The following is a 20,367-nucleotide window of genomic DNA, read 5'->3' on the forward strand; positions in this document are numbered from 1 at the left end:
AGGCTGTGCCGTGTTAGCCATGAAATAAACCTAGAAAAGTGCACTAACCTTTCCTTAATCTTTATAAAATTGAAAACACAAATATAAATCTTGCTATTTAAAAAAAAAAAAATACACACAATGCTATGCGGCTGCCTAGTCTGCCGTACACCATGGCATCGGTGACAAAGTACACGGTCTATTTTGTAAACAAAGTTAAATACCCCGCGAAACCCTGTGTTGACCATATTTGGATATGACGTCATTTGTTCTGGTGCTGCCACTTCCGGGTTTAATTCTTTAACGCAGGAAGAACATGCCTTTTGCGTCCTTGCATGACCGAATGACCCCGTTTGTTTCCATAGTCACCTCGGAAGCCAAGATGGTGGGTACTGTAAAATAATTCTTACAAAATAAAATAATGTTTTCTTGTGTTTTAAATAAAATTAAAACTGTTTGCTTTATACAGGTTTTAACCTATAATGTTCCTTTTTTCTTACACTGCAGTCTAAAGGAACGACAATTAAAGATGCTCTTGCAAAATGGGTAAGTATTTCACCTGCATGTCACTTGAGAAGTTTTCACATTTTGAAGCTTACTAATTTTATCTCGATGCTAATACTATGCTTAAGTTTAAGCATGTAAGGGGCTGTGCAATAATTATGAGCCCTGGCCGTAAAATTGGAAGGGGGGCCAAGAAATTTTTGGCGAGCCGAAAAGGAGGGGGGAAAGCAATTTTTGGTAAGCCGAGAGGGGGGCAAGTGATTTTTGGCACAGGGAACTTTAAGGAAAACGAAAACCGTAGGCGTAGCCGTAGGCAAACGCTTTATTAAAATATGCAAATTTTCCTGCGCGCTGCGCTCGAAAAATGTATATAGACCATTTATTTAGCAAATTGGGTTGAGCAGTATGCAAAAGAAGAAGCATGCCTTATATTAAGTATGCTTGGACCAGGAGCTAAAATGAGCTCCTGGTCCAAAAGATGGCTCCTGGTCCTATAGTTTGTAGTGTAAAATATTGGACACACCAGGAGCCAAAACCTGGCAACCATGGGGTAAAAAGAGCCTGGGTGCCTGCTTAATATAAGCCTTGAGAAGAAGATGTTCATGAACTTGATTAAAGTCATAATGTACGATCTTATAATATATGAATTTGGTTAATTTTTTTCGAACCTGATTTTTTGGCATATTTGTAATGTTTACACATGTCACAACTTGCACCTAAATGGAATCAGCCAAATTTGTTGTGTTTGTAGGTAAACAGAGCAAAGTTCGACATAAAGTCATAATTCAAGAAATTATGACTTTATGTCTGCCCATAGAACTGCGTGTTAAACGGCCAAAATAACAAGCAGTGTTTCTTTCACGTTACCTCGTTATTTCAGCTCAAAATGGACAGAAACCATTCCCGATCATTATTACTATAATATTTACAGTAATTTCTTGGCCAAACTGGAAACTATAAACGCTAGTGGCTCCGCGATAAACACACGCGAATATAGCGTGGTACAGAAGAAAGCATACACGCGCCTTACATTGCGTACACGCTTAGTACGCTACATGGACGCAACGCGAATGTGCCAGTTTGGCCAAGAAATTACTGTAAATATTATAGTAATCATTTCAGCATTTTGAGTATATAAGGCCAAGTAAAATAAAAAACATGTTTCACGTCCGGGTTTTTTTAAAAAAGGAGGAAGAGGGGGCTTTTTATTTTTTATTTTTGTTACGTTCGCTGCCGGCTTATCTTCTTAATAAAACTATGAAATCACACAAGTTTTACAATAATTCTTAGACTAGTTAGAGTCCTTTTATTTCTCTCTCCATCCTCTCTCTCCTCTTTTCTTCCCATTCCATAGTTTTACGACATCGCGGTCGGACATTACATTCAAAAGTCAATTACAATAATAAAATACATTCGCAATCATGGCGCTTCGCAAATCTGCGGACAGAGCGCGCCACGCCGCGTACTAGTTTGAGCGCATATTGCAATTAATCGCGCATTGATAACATTACCACATGACACTCCCCGAACTCCTATATGATTGTGTCAATCATCTCAAAAATGCACATTTAAATCGCGTTAAATTTACATCGCTTTTGTGTGCATAAATATAATTTCATGCATACATTTGTTTTTAATGCACGCTTTTAATTCATTTTATAAAATATTCTCCAAACGTACATTTGCCATAAATACAAATAAAATTTATGTGATAAATTTCTTCTCCAATGATAATCTCACACAAGTTTCCATCTCTCCAAAACATAATGAATTTAGTTATACATGTCCATGTTTATATGGAAATGTCGCTTGACTAATTGCGCACCATAGCTGCAATACCAAACGCTTGTCCAGAAATTTAAATTCATCATGAAATCCTGATCAATAACACACACATTTTGCGATAAAATCTTATTTTAAACACAAGTTTTTTGACAACCATATTATAATACTTTATCCCTTCATTTCAATTAAGAAATGTCGACTCGATTGACTTGCGCACTACTGCTGCAATCCCAAACGCTGTCGCTTATTACAACAATCCAATAAAATCTTACACACATTTTTGTACTCTGGCTTGAGTTTTTGCATGTGAAATAATGCACACATTTGTCCATGTGCATGATAATACTAAATTAAAACAATATAATGTTTCATTGCTGTTTATCTTTGTTTTTAAACGCAATTATGCTTTACACAACAAAACATTTTTGAATGCCACAAAGATTGACGTGCATTATGTAAGCTTAGGCCTACATTTCTACTACGCATGATGTATACAACATTTAATTTTGATATGTGCATACACATTTCGTTGTACGTACCTTTCATTTGTGCACGTAGGCCTACATTTGCAATATTTATAATACTTGCTTCACTATCGCACAATCCTCGTTTAAATTTTATAATATATTACTGATCATTTTCATCTGTGAAAATATAAACATCTCTTGATTGTCTTCAAGTAAAAAAGGCCAACAGTCAAAATATCATACCAAATGTCTGGTCATTTAGCAAGGAATCCAAGCAGGCTAGAACCTGAAGACAGCCTCTCGTAATCCATTTTCCACATCAATCTGCCACACCGATGCGTAGATCATGTAGACAACACTGCCACTGATGAAAACACACGATTCACCTGTCTTTTTCCAGAAGAACACAAATCAGCAATATATTCCAACGATGAAAATGCATCAAATCTCACAATTCTGGTATTTGAACGGGATTGATGATGATACAGTCACGAAGCTATCTGTTTTTCTCTTCTTTTCTTCTGTAGCGAAGCTATCTGGTACTGTGACGCTCTCTTCTTTCTTCCAATCCGGGCTTCCAATACAACAGTTAATCAGTTCTGCGTCCTCTTCTTTCTTCTTATGGCTAGCTCACTGAAGGTTTCTTCTTCAAAGCTGAACTAGTCTTTAAGCTTCTTTATCGACTTTGATACCATCTTTGTCGATTTTCAAGTATCGTTCTTCAAAACTTTGTTGATGTTTTCTTTGGCGATTTTCCAGTTTCTTTCTTCGAAAACTTTGTTGATGTTTTCTTTGGTAATTTTCCTTTCTTCGAAAACTTCGTTGAGTTTTCTTTCTCCTTCGAAAACTTCGTTGATGCTTTCTTTGGTAATTTTCCAGTTTCTTTCTTCGAAAACTTCGTTGATGTTTTCTTGGTGATTTCTTTGAGTCTTTCTTAGGCTATTTCTTGGAAATGGCGTACCTGTAGATTTACTTTTTCCGCTGCCACCATGTTACGTTCACTAGCACTGCCGGCTTATCTTCTTAATAAAACTATGAAATCACACCATCAGGCTAAGTTTTACCATAATTCTTAGACTAGTTAGAGTCCTTTTATTCCTCTCTCCATCCTCTCTCCTCTTTTCTCCCATTCCATAGTTTTACGACATCACGGTCGGACATTACATTCAAAAGTCAATTACAATAATAAAATACATTCGCAATCATGGCGCTACGCAAATCTGCGGACATAGCGCGCCACGCCGCGAACTAGTTAGAGCGCATATTGCAATTAATCAGCGCATTGATAACATTATCCAAAAATTGGTGTGAATACCAGGGGTGTGATTTTTCCGGATTTCCGGATTTTTTTTTTTTTAAATTTTTTTTTTGTTTGTTGCTTTTGGAGTGGCCCTGGACCAAGAGCTAAATGCTTAACAGAGATGTCACATTTCCGGAATTTTCAGTTTCCAGATATGAGAAAATCTCCAATTTTAAAATGAAAATTCCTTAGAACCCTGACTGGATGATTTATAGACACACTGTACTGTGCAAAAATGGTGATGCAATTTCTCATGTGTATGTGAATGATATGATACTGGAAGTATGTATAATAAATGTTTTTATACTATAAAGTGAAGTATTTTAACAGTTTCTCATTTTTGCATTTTACCCCATGAAATTGCATCTCCAGTGGTTCTCAAGTGTGTAAACCCTCTGGCTTCAGGGGCTTTGCCCCTCGACCCCCACCGGGCCGTTGCCCCTGGACCCCTTGAGCGGGCCCCTGGACCCCCGGCCGCAACAGGTGAGAGCTCCGCTCGCTTCACAATTTCATTGCCTTGGGTTTTTTTTCAAAAAGTACCAATCACACCCCTGAAATACCCATGATTAGAGCTGTTTTAGCATACACAATAATGCCTGAAAAAAGGAGGAGGCCACTTTTTATTTGTTGTTCTGAGAGATATGCCCCCTCTAAGTATCACAAAACCTTACCAAAGTGTTTCTTGTATACTAGCAAGGCTATAGAAAGCATCTCTACTTCCAGGACATATTTTTTGAAAAGTATAACTGAATTTCACAAAATAAAAATATAATTGAAGAAACCTCAAAAAAGGAAGCGGGAGGGGATGTGAAACATGTTTATTTTTTTATTTGGCCTAATGACAAATTTAAAATTTGAAGGAAATCGTACATTAAGCCTTTAAGTAAAAACGGCTATTCTGCTATTCATGGATTCATCCATCATTCACTCGGTCGGACATCCGGGAACATTGTCCCCTTCGTCCCCTTTGCACAAGCGCGCGTGCATAGCAACCAGCTCGAGAAAGATGAACTGCACATGCACACACTGGTTTTACAAGGCTATTTTCCCCTTTGTGACATCAGCCAAGAGAATGCTATAGGAAAATGCCTTATTTCATGTTCATCATGGTCCGTGGATCTCTTGAAATACCAGCAACTTTGGTGGTATTAAAGCAACAGCTGCAACATTTTAAGAACTGACCAATCATGAATTGCATTTGTGCAATAACACATGTTCGCATCTGCCTCCTACGGCTACGCTGACACGTGTACACGGTTTTTCCTGAATTTCTTAGGGAGTTTTTGCCTCGAAAAACAATTTTTAAATAGGCCTATCGGAATAGCAAGAAATATTCCTTCATAAAAGCAGCATCACTTTCATCACATGAAAAGATGATCAGATGAGTGGAAACTGGAAAAAATTTGTGAAATGAGGGAATTTTCTCAAAATATTGTTAAAAGCAAGATTGCGCCAGGAAAGGTTTCTCATTTAAAAAAAAATATATAAAAAATTTGGTTTGTTTTCAAATGATAAACAAGTTGTGTCAGCATGTCCAAAAATTGAAAAAAAAAATGTGAGCAGAGCAAGGAGCAAAATTGTGAAAAAAAATGGCAATTTATTGACAGATTTTTGTGAGTTTTAGGGTCATTTGCTAAAAAAAGGCCAGACTGACTGAACCTTAAGTACTGGAAATGTTTGTCCACCCTTAAAACGTTGTTGTTTGTTCGTAGGCTAATTACCGGGTAATCGAAATTAGCACCAAAACTGACAATGAGTGAATAGTTTTGATTTCCAGGTGATCTGTAATGTGTAAGCTGAGATCTCTGAAATTGTTTGCAACGTTTTATGTGAAACTGTTTGGCATAACTTTTCTTTACCATCTACATGTACAACATATGGATTGCTCTTCCTGTGGATGCGTCATATGTCTTGATATATAAAATTATTTTTTTATTATTAAAGGAGGATTTCGTGATCCTAGCATCCTCTTTTTATGACATTTTTCAGTAGATATCCACGAAAAAAGCTTATTTCCAAAATTTCAGTTGATTCCGATTTTATGCTTATGCGAGTTATGCATGATTATGTGTATTACACTGCTCCATAGAGAATGTGTTGTAATTTCGTTCTGGTGCACCAGAACGAAATTCAAATTTCACGGTATCTTTGCTAAACGAATTAACCAAATGCAAGAAATATTTGGTACATAAACATTATGTAGCCAGAGGTATCCAGTGGGGTAAAAATCTCAACTTTTTGGGGAAAAGTGGGGGATGAGGCTGTGGATCACGAAAATGCCCCTTTAACCAAGTAATATGTTTCTCAGATTGTACTTCATATCAATTTACTGACCTTTTTTCACAATCCAGGGGAGGCAGAAGAAAACAAGGGGACCAGCGCTGCAGAAGCAAAAAAGGTTTTACTGTTTTTTCAAATTCCGCCCATTGAGAAGATGGACGCCTCATTATCAACACTCTCAGCATGCGAGTAAGTAGATTGAAACCAGTGGCGGCACTACTGTGGGGTGGATGAGGGGGTCAAATCAGGTCATTTTCTTCCCAAATATTTTTCTTGCCCCCCCAGTAAAAACCCAGTAAAAACCCAAAATTACGAAATATTCTACTTTTTTCGGCAATTATGCGCAAAATTGGTTGATTTTGCCCTCCCTGAAATTTGCTTTGTGCCCCTCCCCCATCCCAATGCGAAAACTATTTTTGACAAAAGTTATGGAAGCTGTTATTTCTAAGCATAGAATGTAAATTTACAGTAGATGTTCTAAGGTATCCCTGTAAAACAAGCAACTTTCAATGGGCAAGGGCAACTTTTCTGAAGAAAATTGATAAATAGCCCCTGTTAAAATACCAGCAGGAAATACAAATTCTTTGAGACCTGGATGTTATGTTTATTTATACCGTAAGTACTACTTTATTTTTTTTTTATATTTCAATGTTTATAATTTTATTCATTTCAGCAAACAAATTAAGAAAATCAACAACAAATCACAAAAAGCAGCAAGAATTAGAAATATTAGTAATTAGTACTACTTTATTTTGATGAGTCTTATGAATGAGACATCAGACTGAAGTTGGCAATAATGAAGAAATTTCCTGTGATTATGGACTAAAACTAATAAGTAAAATGCAACATAGAAGCTACATGTACCTTATGAATGTTAGAAATGGTCACAAAACTATCAATCCTGGGCATTTCAACAGGAACCAATGTTGCAAAAATCAGGCTTGTCAATAAATACCAGAAACTAATGGTTACCAAGCATTTTGATACAGCTTGTACAATAATATGTAAGAAAATGGACATATAAAAAGTTCATAATTTTGCAACCAAGTATGCAGGGATACAGGGATTTCAACATCATATGTGTACGTAATGAGCAAGTTAGAAATGGTAATAACCCAATTCCAAAATTTCAATCGTCTGAGTGGGGCTAGAATATGTCACATATCGCTCATTCTACAAAATCCGGTGCCAATCCACTAAAAAAATTGAAAAAATAAAAGTTGTTCAAAAAGACCTGCTTTTTGTGTTTTTTTAAGAGTAAATGTATCACTACTTTCAGATGTAAAAAATTGCCAACACCACTTGCATATTTTTCTTTCAGGAAGTCATGATGTTTTTTAACACTAAAACTCAATGTAATGTGAGCTACGTTACCGACTACAAAGTGGGCTGGTTTTACTCAATCCAAGGTCATAAAAAGCAAACTAAAGATCATTTGAGTGAAATGTAAAACATATTTCACCATTTCATAGAAGTTTTGAAGATGCGTAAATGAGTGTGTAACGTAGCTCACAGTAACGTAGTTCACTGGTTTTTAATGTTTTTAATGTGATTTGCGAACGTTAGAACGTTATGTCGGTTAATTCTAATATAAATGGGGTTTGACCACTAGTAGCTTTCACATATTATTAGGAAGTACATGTAATACAAGTGCATACTATAGAATCCTGGTAACGTAGCTCACCAATCTTAACATGGTCGGTCGAAATTTCAATGTTTACAACATTTCTATGCCAAAATGCTACAGCATCACGATTTTTACTGTGATTTTTAAAAACTTATGAGTGTTTCCTTTCAAAAACCGCAAATTACATTGATACCTCTGTTTTACTTCTTTCCAAGAACGTGTGTTAAAAAGGGGTAACGTAGCTCACCGCGTTTTGGTGGAAAGTGCAATTTATTTTAGAATTACACAAAGACGTTTAAATCACTAAAAAATAATGTTGATAAACAATATGATGGTGCGTTATCTAATTAAAAAACAACAAATATGTAAAGAAATCGCATTTATTCAAAGAAAATATTCAGGGTTAGATGTGACACTTGAGCAGTGGAAACACATTTTTAGCGATTTTTGAGCCTTTGCAAGGGTTAATCAGGCTGAAGAAAGCATTTAAAGTATGGAAAACTATATATGTCCGTGTAGATCTCGTTGAGTTCTACCAGAAAAACAACATATTTGATGCCCTAAATGCTCCACAAAGTGTTTGTGGTCCAAAGAATGGAAAAAAGGCTATTGGCACCGGATTTTGTAGAATGAGCGATATCATCACCCTGCTAGGATAATTGCCCAAGTCATTTTTTGTAATTTTGAGAACAAGTACAAAATATGGTTCAAGCATGTATCAGTTACATAATCACTCTATTAATTTCTGATTATTCCATTTTATTTGTCTCATCATTTTGTTCTTGTGCAAAGATTGGTGAATAAATTTTTTAATGCATGCTTGAATCATTTTTTATACTAGTCTTGTTCTCAATATTACAAAAATTACTTGGGCAATTATCGTAGCAGGGTGACGACATGACACTTTTTTTGTTCAGTGTTTATTCATGTATGTTTGTTTTCTTTGCAGGCACTTATCACTAACAACCAACTGTATAGAAAAGATAGCTAATCTCAACGGCTTAAGTGAGTATGACATAATTACTACATCCATATCAAAAGGATGCACTTGTCAGCTGCTACATGTGTCTCTTTTTTATGTAATAGCTAGGAATAAATACCAGACTCATCTTAGGTTATTTCAAATCATCCCCAAGTCACAGGGTTCAGGAATGTTCTCTATATTCCTAAACTATGTGACTTGGGAATGTTTTAAAGTGACCTCCACTTGAGATGAGTCTGGTATTTATTTTAGGTGTAAAGACACACACATAGCAGGCAACAAGTGCATCCTTTTGGTACAGATCCGTACATTTGGCCAAATATGCAGTAGAATTACATTTCAGGGATACTAAAACTAGAGGAACATATATATTAAACTATTTTTACAATTTAGACTGACCCTCCTGATTTTTCCCTAAAGGCAGCACAACAATATTTTTGTTTTGTTTAAGGGTAATTTATTGTTAACTATTGTTATTCCTTGTAGAAAACCTGAAGATCTTATCACTAGGGAGAAATAACATCAAGAATCTCAATGGGCTGGTAAGTATACATGCCTGATATTCCAGTTGAAATCCATACACCCTCTGGAAAACATGACCTTAATCTCCCACACAGGGAGTGTGAATTTCAAATGAGATTACCTGAATGGGGACTCCATTTGAAATCTAACATCTGTGTTTCCTTACAGCTAAAAACTATAATACTTGATAATAGGTTATCATATTATTTGATCGTTTGTACCATTTGTTTGATTAATCAGTCTGTCTGAGCGGACACACACTTGGGACCTGTCCTGATGGCCAGTGTTCGAAATAAGTACTTATCCTCTTGTCCTCTTGTCCAAAAATTACTGGGGACAACCACATTGAGCTACATGTATTATCCCCTGGACAACCACTATATTTTACCTCCTAAAATATGACACATTTTGGGGACAACCAAAATGCTTTGAGGACAAGCAGAATTTATGCTTTAGTTGTCCTCAGGAGAACCTCCATATTTTCCTTTTTTCCGGACACTGCTGACAGCACCAGGCTCAAACAAAATGCTCAAAGCCAAGCTTAAAATCTTATAAATAAATCATGATGGCCCCCTGGTTTGGAGAGAAAGGAAAGAAACAGAATTGTGTAAAAAAAAACCTTGAAGTTGTTTATTAGGTTTGTAGAAACTCATCATAATAAACAATCTTGTCAAAACCAAAAGTTATGTACTGATCTGACAATTTCAACCATCTTGGGTGCAGTGTACCCTCTGTTGGTGTACAGAAGTTGGATCAAAAACATCACTCTGAAGATGGCCATCACCTCTAAAGGTCCGTTCATACTACCACCGCATTTGCGATCGTTGCTTTATGATGCGGTGCGTTGTCGCACTGCATCGTACTGCAAACTACTGCATTGTGATATCGCAATGAAGTTAAATACATTTTAATTTGGAAATGCGACGAGTTGCGGTCAAAAGTAATCAATATATCGGCATCGCAAAGCAAGGCATCACAAATGCGGTGGTAGTATGAACGGACCTTAACTGTCAGGTCAGTAAATATTTTTACTTTTGGTTTTGACAACTTGACATGTATATTATATGATTAAAAACAGCAACAAAAAAAAGGAGGAACTCCCAACCAATCAAAAGAACAATTTTGCTCTTAGCCCTTTTAACAAGAAATAAGAAATTGGGAATTCTTATTCCTTGCCCGACTTGTCAACTTCAACCAGGACTAAATGTTATAATGTATCTTATGATGTTGACATTCTTTTTTGTGTACAGGAAGCAGTGGCAGACACATTACAAGAACTATGGATTTCATATAACAGTATAGAGAAACTCAAAGGTATTCAAGTGCTCAAGAAATTAAAGGTTAGTGTACTGTTATGTTAACTACTCTAGGTTTGTAGCTAAAGCACGTAAAGATCTGTAATGGTGGATGACCCAATTCGTGGCCTCATCTCCCCACTTTATCTCATCAAAATAAAGTTTTTTTTCTTTCAGTGAAATTATAGGTATAGTTTTTAATTTGTTTAGTTTAGTTTGGGTGGTATGAACAAAAACATGGTAGTTTGGTGGTATGCCACTCTAGAAGTCATGCATTGTGATATAGGTGACCCCGGAGTGACGTCACAAGAGGTTGACCTCCGTTGACAACAAATCCGATTCAGAAGTCAAATTTGTAGTTTTCTGTGGTTTGTCCCTTTTCAAATCGGCCAAAATACTACCATTTCTATAACTTCTCGACATGGGGCCTCCAGCCAACAACAAAAATAAAGACTCTCCTCTACATGTTCATGTGTTCAGCTTCACATAAAATGCAATTTTCGCCAAGTATTTAACCTTGATTTTACCGAAATCGGCCGAGAAATTTGCTCGATTCAAGGTCAAAACAGAACGTAAACAACTGAATGAGCTCTGCTACAAGTCTTCAAGTAGTCGCTCAGCTGCACGATCTATTGTGGGTTGAAAAGCGTAAGTGTAGCCGACTGTAGCGTCATGTAAAATAAGTACCCGGATGACCGGGGTGACCTATACATTTTTACTTCTAGAATCCAAATCACTAGAGCAATAATATTATTTAACTCAGGAATGTACGGTTGATAGGCCTCAGTCGGACCGCCCACATTTAACTTATTCCCCTTCACCTAGATAAGTATACATTGTTCCAAGCAGACTTTTGCACAAAATGACAATACATTGTTACACCATCCTGTCACAAAAAAGGAAGTTTAAGACAATTTCATGTATTTATATATGAAGCAGAAACATAAATTGTAAAGATTTGTTCAGGATTCAAGGTTCAAAGCATATGCCATTTTCCCCGGTGCAATTATGTGATGTCTCAGTGGTTCCTACGACTTTCGTGCACTAACCTGGGTAAATACTATAGCAAGTTCATTCAACATTAATTTCTTCTTTTAAGACATGCAATATATCGTCGGCTGCATTACATGCTGATGGATGTCAAACCCAGGGTGTATTACATAGTGACGGATATTGATCGCAAATTCATCAAAAAATGGGCATCAGGGAAAATGTGGAGTAGGTAAATTGTATTGGGCATAGATTATAAACTTGCCATTAATGTTCAGCAATTCATGTGTCTATTAAAAGTAGACCCTTGAAATATATTTTCAAAACGTTAAAATGTAGTAAAATTGTACATCTCATATTATGTAATAGATTGCCAAAGTTATCCGTCACTATGTCTTGCGCAATTTTGTTCACAACTATGGATTTTACCGTAAAGTGCAGATCCATCACTATGTAATGCACCCGACGATATCTTTCAATTATGTGAGCATTTATCTATGTTTTCATAATCAACCAACCCAATGTATATATATGTGATCATGTTTTTACAGGTGTTATACATGTCCAACAACAGTGTTAAAGACTGGGGTGAATTTGACAAGTTAACTGGACTGCCATGCTTAGTGGAATTACTGTTTGTGGGTAGGTATCAACAGCTTGTAAGGGAGGACAGCCAAAATGGTTCACTGAGCTCAGCCAAGCGATAACACATTCTAGCGAAGAGGTACCTGGCTGTTGACAAAGCCCAAACCATAAAGCCTGTAGAAAACTCTATTTTTATACACACAGCTCCAATACCACTTTTGACAAAAAATTGACCCAATCTATTTTATGACCATGCTTGAATTGACAGCCCCTCGACACCTAATTACATATACACCTAATATTGACTTTCTGTTGATTACATTCAATGACCCAAGACATGCTTGTTTAATGACCACTTGAGCATTGATGAGTGGGTCGCTATGTACTTACTGAACCCAAAGGAAATTGATTATGGTCGTGTCATCAACTTGTGTTTATAATCCTACTGCAATGCTGAAGGATCCAATGCATACCAGCAAACTGGTATACTGTTTGCTTGTTAGTATCGAAGGCTCTAGCAAAGGGCGAAACTTCAGTGAAGGCAGCAAAGCTTGGCTGGTGTCAGCGAACCATTTTGGCTGTACATCCTAAGAAAGGGAATGCTGCATGCACATTACACAGTAGAATAGCTACCCTGTATGTATCAAGAGTTTTCAACTTCATTTAGGTCACAAGGGGGAAAATCACATTTCAAACATACATGCTTGAGGGCCAGATACACCCCAGTTTTTATGTTGTTCCTTTACTCTTAGGAGTTGGTCAAGAACCAAATATCAGTGGTTGTCAGGCCGGATTTGGCCTGTGGACCACCTGTTAAGAGCCCCTGCTGTATTATGCACAGGAGACAATAGGGTAGCCACTCTGATCAGTCAGTTTGAGGGGACCAAAACTTGTTTAAGAGGAATGGTTTGCAGGCCTAGGGCATGGGTAGTAAAGAAGATTGCTTTTAGGGTCATTTTCAAAACAATTGTAAATTGATTTCTAAACAGGTGCATTTTTGTCTAAAAGGTAAAATTTGGTATGTTATTGATTTAGTAGAGAGACCACATCATGATTTGAAGCTGAGGGTAACCTTTTTGCGGCAAAGGTGTTATTGGTATTAAGATTTATCTACCATCTTTTTGTTTCACTTGGTTGTAATTTGTGAGTTGAGGTTGACAAAATGTAGTTTATATGATTTCTAGGTATTTTTACTGGTGAAATAACATTATTTGGGGGAGTGTTGTGAAAATGCTTGGTCAACAAACGTATACAAACCACCGTGATTGGGCCACTGATATCCTCTAAATGACTCCTCTTTATTTCTTTCATCATCTTGTAGGTAACCCTTTGGAAGTAAAGCATTCTGAAGAGGGCGATTGGAGTGCTAGATCCTGCAAAGTACTTCCAAACCTCAAAAAGCTAGATGGTAAGTGAACGTGTTATAGTGACCCGGTTTTTAGCAGCAAAGGTAGCTCAAGCAGTACCTGTGTCCTTCAATTCGTTCGTTTGTGACAAATGCTGGGTAATTAAACACCGCACAAATTTTGAAAGGTGTAGTGTGTGAGATGTATGTAGTGACGATGTTTTACGCGCATGGGCCATCACGGTGAAATTCAAGGTTTGTTGCCAAGGATTTCTGCAGGCTATTTTCTTGCGAGTGATTTGCAAGTGTTTTACGCACACAGTAGAGCTATACATGTACTGACACATTGGTCTGCTCAAATACACAATAGTCATGGACACATAATATAATTCAAATGTTATGGTTCTGCAGCAAAAAAAGCAACATGTAATACATTTGAACTTGAATACTGAGAAATTCAAAAAAATTTGAACTTGACTAAAGAAACTTGGTAGGACAAAACTCGGGAATAAATTGCATAGAAGAAAGAAAAGGCTCCAGAGAGATATAAACAAAGAAAGAAAGATGGAGAACAAAAGAAAGAAGGGGGAGAAAGAAAAAAGAGAAAACTAAGAGAGATTAGAGGACCAAGAACAATGGACTATGGTCACGTCGGACATATTCGTGACCCCCTTTACAAAAATAAAATGAGAGCCCTATTAGACCGCCGCTTCTGAGATTCTATCAAGCTTGTTTTTAAATACATAATGTAGGCCCTATGGTTTTGATGAGATAAAGGCAAAAATATGGAGTAAAAAAACAATAAAATACATAAGAAAATAGACATCAAAAAACCAAGTATACTAGACCTTTGGTGTTTTCAGTAAATGATAGCCGTATGTATGTATAATGTAATAATAATAAAACTCAATTTTCAAAAATGCCTCCTTTGGCCCCCATGAAACAGATCGTGTCACATATGAGGTAGTGTGAGACATTTGTAGGAAATGCTATGTGAAATCTGTCATGGAAGTCAAATATTATGGTTCTGCAGCAAAAACAAACATTTCTTTTAGCTGTCATATCAATGATTGCCACTAAACCCAGTGCTCAGCGACACAAAGATGTATGTCCATCAGCTGCCATGCTTTTGTGTAGAACTCGGCAGCACAAAGATGCAACTTCATATGACTTCTTTATGCCATACAGCTCCTCATAGTGGACATGTGTCTTTGTGCCGCTGAGCTCTGCATTACTTCAAAGTGGCTAATGGACTTCAGTCTTTGTGCCTCTGAGGTCTCCATGAACGTGTAGTGGCTAAGAGACTTGGGTCTTTGTTCCACTGAGCTCTTCACGAATGTACAGTGGCCCTGGCAGTGGCTAATGGATTATGTCATTTTGCTGCTTAACTCTTAGTGAATTCACAGTGGCTAATTGACATATGTCTTTGTGCCACTGAGTTCTTCATGAGCATGTAGTGGTTAATGGACTAATGGACTTGGGTCTTTATGCTGCTGAGCCCTTTATGGATGCATAGTGGCTAATGGACATTTGTGCTGTTAAACTATTAATATCAAATTATTTTGTGAACCTGTTATTTCTGACAGCACTGAAAGCTCATCCATCACACTTCCATGCACCTTGAAAGTCTTGGAATTTCAAAACACATTTTTCAAGCCTGGAAAGTCCGAGAAATTTACAAATAGTACTTGAAAGTCCTTGATCATTGTAGGCTCTCTAATATCTTATTTTTGATCAGTTTTAAAACTACATATTTCATGATGCACCCAAGATGACCCAACTTAATTTGGTTTGTCATAAAGTCCTGGAAAATCAGTTTTTGTGCCTTGAATTTGGAAAGGAGCCAGGCATTGGAGCCATCAGTATAAAATTTCTACAATAAAATAGTACATAAGTTTTGAATTGATTTCTTCTCATCTTTATTACAGGTGTACCCGTCATCAAGCAAGAAGAGGAGGAAGAAGGGGAGGAAGGCTGATGCAAAGAACCTCTCACATAAGCAGCTGGTTTCTCTACATTTATCCGTCCTCTGTAAATTTTCCGTCCTACTGTGTACATATATTTTTTGAAAAACTTAGCAATGAAATTGTTGCAGAAAACTGTATTTATTAATAATACCAAATAATTGTGTACATTCTATGACTATGTTAAAGTGGACATTTATGTGCTTTGCCAATTTTGAACGGTTTCATATGTTTTTAATTCCCAGTTTAGGAAATATAATATTTGCACAGTTATTTTCACGGAACCAGAAAGGTACAAACATGTCCACTTTAGGCCCCGTATCCATAGGCTGTTCCCTTGTGGCGTGTGCCCTTGTTCCGTGTTCACTTGTTCCCATGTGACCTGCCACACAGACAACGAACCTTTGTTTTGCTTAGTGGCCGTATCCGTAGGTTGTCTGTGTGGCAGGTCACATGGGAACAAGTGAACATGGAACAAGGGCACACGCCACAAGGGAACAGCCTATAGATACGGGGCCTTACAGAGACAGTTTTGATTTGAAATAGTTGAGGGCGCATTACCTTTTATTCCATTATGTGTTTTAACTTGGAATAATAAAAAGTTTACAAATGTAAATATGTAAATAAATTCACTATTTGTCACTCATCATTAAGTATACAGAACAACTTGACTTTGTAAATATTTGTAAATTATAGCAATAAGATTTACAGATAAATATAGTATAGAAAATGATAATAGACAAATCATACTGTAGTTGTGTGACACAACAGAGTTTCTTCAGACACCATCATCAGGCTTGAAAATCACACCCAATGGTGTATTCAAATGTTTCAGTTGAATAGTTGAGGAGAGGGGCATGCATATAATTGTTTGCAATGCTATAGGCCTACCCCATAATGGTTTGCTTGTTTTTTAGACATGTCCAGATCCAGAAAAAATTAGTACTGTACTCTTCTGGAATCAGAAGTAGTGTCTGCAAGTCAAAGTGGAGGTACATAGGGCTATCTGGGTGGGACCCTGTGAGGCACTTCCTGCTCATGCTATTGTGCCCTTGTTTTCATCAAATGCTTTGTATTTAAAAGTGTACTTAGATTTTGTTTCAAATATCAAGATGTTATTAATAAATTTAACGATTGCATGTGAAATTGGCATTGTATTATACTTGTTTGTTTGCTTATGAGAAATAATTTCTAATGCAAGTCTCCGCATAGTACTGTACATAAATGACCATTGAAAACACCATTCCAGTTGATCCATACACCACTATGGAAGACATGACCTTAATTTTCCACACAGGGGGTGTGACTTTCAAATGGGGTTTACCTGAATGGGTCAGTCCATTTGAATTTAGGCCATGTCTTCCAAAGGGGGTTTAACTGGAATCATGTGATAAATTATGTTGTAAAATGTGACCCAATGCAAGCAAATGATACCAATGTCAGAAATGAGAAACTGTAGGGATTAGTATAACAGCAATATCCATCATACGGCGCAGATAGTAATAAATTATTAATTGCTATCTTCAGAAGATGACAATAAATTGCCAATTGCTATCTACACAAGATAGCAATAAATGGTCAATTGCTATCTACAGAAGGTAGCAATAAATTGGCAATTGCTATCTACAGAAGATAGCAATAAATTGGCAATTTTGCTATCTACAGAAGATAGCAATAAATTGGCAATTGCTATCTACAGAAGGTAGCAATAAATTGGCAATTGCTATCTAACGAAAAAAAGCAATAAATGGACAATTGCTAGCTACAAAAGATAGCAATAAATTGCCAATTGCTATCTACAGAAGATAGCACTAAATTGTCAATTGCTATCTACAGAAGGTAAAATAAATGGTCAATTACTATCTACGGAAGTTGGAATAAATGGTCAATTACTATCTACGGAAGATAGCAATAAATTGTCAATTACTATCTATGGAAGTTGGAATAAATTGTCAATTACTATCTATGGAAGTTGGAATAAATTGTCAATTGCTATCTACAGAAGATAGCAATAAATTGTCAATTGCTATCTACAGAAGATAGCAATAAATTGTCAATTACTATCTACGGAAGATAGCAATAAATTGTCAATTGCTATCTACGGAAGTTGGAATAAATTGTCAATTGCTATCTGCAGAAGATAACGAAAAAAGCAATAAATGGACAATTGCTATCAACATATGATAGTAATTAATGTCAATTGCTATCTACGGAAAACAGCAATAAATTGGCAATTGCTTTCTACGAAAGATAGCAATAAATTGTCAATTGCTATCTATAGAAGATACAATAAATTGTTAATTGCTATCTACAAAAGATAGCAATAAATTTCCAATTGCTATCTACGGAAGATAGCAATAAATTGCCAATTGCTATCTACGGAAGATAGCAATAAATTGTCAATTGCTATCTACAGAAGATAGCAATAAATTGTCAATTACTATCTACAGAAGATCGCAATAAATTGTAAATTATTATTTACGGACAATAGCAATAAATTGTCAATTACTATCAACATATGATAGTAATTAATGTTAATTGCTATCTACGGAAAATAAAAATATATTGTCAATTGTTATGTATCTACAGAAAATAGCAATAAATTGGCAACTGCTATCATAGGATAGCAATAAATTGTCAATTACTATATACGGAAGATAGCAATAAATTGTCAATTGCTATCTACAGAAGTTAGCAATAAATTGTCAATTACTATCTACGGAAGATAGCAATAAATTGCCAATTGCTATCTACAGAAGATAGCAATAAATTGTCAATTACTATCTACGGAAGATAGCAATAAATTGTCAATTACTATCTACAGAAGATCGCAATAAATTGTAAATTATTATTTACGGACAATAGCAATAAATTGTCAATTACTATCAACATATGATAGTAATTAATGTCAATTGCTATCTACGGAAAATAAAAATATATTGTCAATTGTTATGTATCTACAGAAAATAGCAATAAATTGGCAATTGCTTTCTACGGAAGATAGCAATAAATGTCAATACGAAAGATAGCAATAAATTGTCAATTGCTATCTACAAAAGATAGCAATAAATTGCCAATTGCTATCTATGGAAGATAGCAATAAATTGTCAATTGCTATCTATGGAAGATAGCAATAAATTGTCAATTACTATCTAATATGCTGAAGAGCACAATGAATAATTGCCAATTCGTAAATACAAATCTAACAAATATATTATCAATGGTTATTTACAGAAGATAGCAGTAAATTGACAATTGCTATCTACAGAAGGTAGCAATAAATTGTCAATTGCTATCTACAGAAGATAGCAATAAATTGTCAATTGCTATCTACAGAAGATAGAAATTAATTGCCAATTACTATTTATAGAAGATAGCAATAAATTGTCAATTATCATCTACGGAAGATAAAAAGACATTGTCAATTACTTTCTGTAGAAGATAGCAATAAATTGTCAATTGCTATCTACAGAAGATAGCAATAAATGGTCAATTGTTATCTACAGAAAATAGCAATAAATAGTCAATTGTTATCTACAGAAGATAGCAATAAATTGTCAATTGCTATCTACAGAAGATAGCAATAAATGGTCAATTGTTATCTACAGAAAATAGCAATAAATAGTCAATTGTTATTTACAGAAGATAGCAATAAATTATCAATTATTTTGTTATCTACAGAAGATAGCAATAAATTGTCAATTGCTAACTACAGAAGATAGCAATGGTCAATTGCTACCTACAGAAGATAGCAATAAATTGTCAATTACTAACTACAGAAGATAGCAATAAATTGTCAATTGTTCTCTACAGAAGATAGCAATAAATTGTCAATTATTTTGCTATCTACAGAAGATAGCAATAAATGCCAATTACTAACTACAGAAGATAGCAATAAATTGTCTATTGCTGTCTACTTTTTGAACAAAAAAAGAGTAACAAAATTAAAATTTGACCGAAATCGTACAAATATGGCTTTAATCATATGCAAAGAAGAAAAAAAGGCTGAAAAAAGCTTGAAAAAGAAACCAAAAATATAGCATATTAATTCAATAGCTAAAATGACCGTTTGGATTTATTACTCATTTAGTGTTACTGTTACAGTGTTACATCCAAATTTGAAGTGAGCTATCCCCCTATTAATGACTGAAATCCTTTTTGATCCCCCTTTTTAGGACCCAACATTTTTTTGATCCCCTATATTTTCCAACACCCTACCCCAATATGAACACTCCCTAACAACATGGCCGACTCACATATGCATAGACTATAAAGTGATAGACTAATATGAGCTGAGACCATTTCATGGATCAGCAAAAATCTGGAATGTCCCTACGAGTATAGGTATTGTGAAATATAACTCCTTTTATTTCTGCCAAAGTGAACTACCGGTATGCTAAAACACCTGCGTCGAATTTTATTTGTAAGTTAAGATAACTATAGCCAAATAATGAGCGGCGTGGTGCGATACAAAAAATGGGGAAATCCCAACAATTATAACTCGATATTAAACGGAAACAGTTGTGGAGATCACTAACGGCTGTTGATTAGTTGTCCTTGAACTTCTTTACATCCTTTGCAGGCATTGATCACTGTTATGCTTTGCCAAGAGATTGCAGCAACCGCTTGTATTGGGATTTCCCACTCTTAGTACCACATCACGCCACGGGAAATGTATCAAGTAATTATCTGAATAAAATCACAGTACAAACATTATGTTATAGTCACAAGTCAAAATGGCT

The 20,367-nt window shown here is 35.8% G+C and overlaps 1 protein-coding gene across 1 annotated transcript; it reads left to right on the forward strand.

Annotated features, from left to right (window-relative positions):
• The first annotated feature begins 328 nt into the window (after window positions 1-328).
• Window positions 329-16,769, forward strand: LOC140138855 (dynein axonemal light chain 1-like). The gene is made up of 9 exons (XM_072160634.1): window positions 329-364; window positions 487-525; window positions 6,386-6,504; window positions 8,892-8,947; window positions 9,411-9,466; window positions 10,697-10,786; window positions 12,283-12,373; window positions 13,638-13,724; window positions 15,590-16,769. The coding sequence occupies exons 1-9, from the start codon at window positions 362-364 to the stop codon at window positions 15,637-15,639; spliced, it is 591 nt and encodes a 196-aa protein (XP_072016735.1). The 5' UTR covers window positions 329-361; the 3' UTR covers window positions 15,640-16,769.
• The last annotated feature ends 3,598 nt before the right edge of the window (window positions 16,770-20,367 follow it).

Source organism: Amphiura filiformis, chromosome 18 (assembly GCF_039555335.1).
Source record: "Amphiura filiformis chromosome 18, Afil_fr2py, whole genome shotgun sequence".
Taxonomy (NCBI): Eukaryota; Metazoa; Echinodermata; class Ophiuroidea; order Amphilepidida; family Amphiuridae; genus Amphiura; species Amphiura filiformis.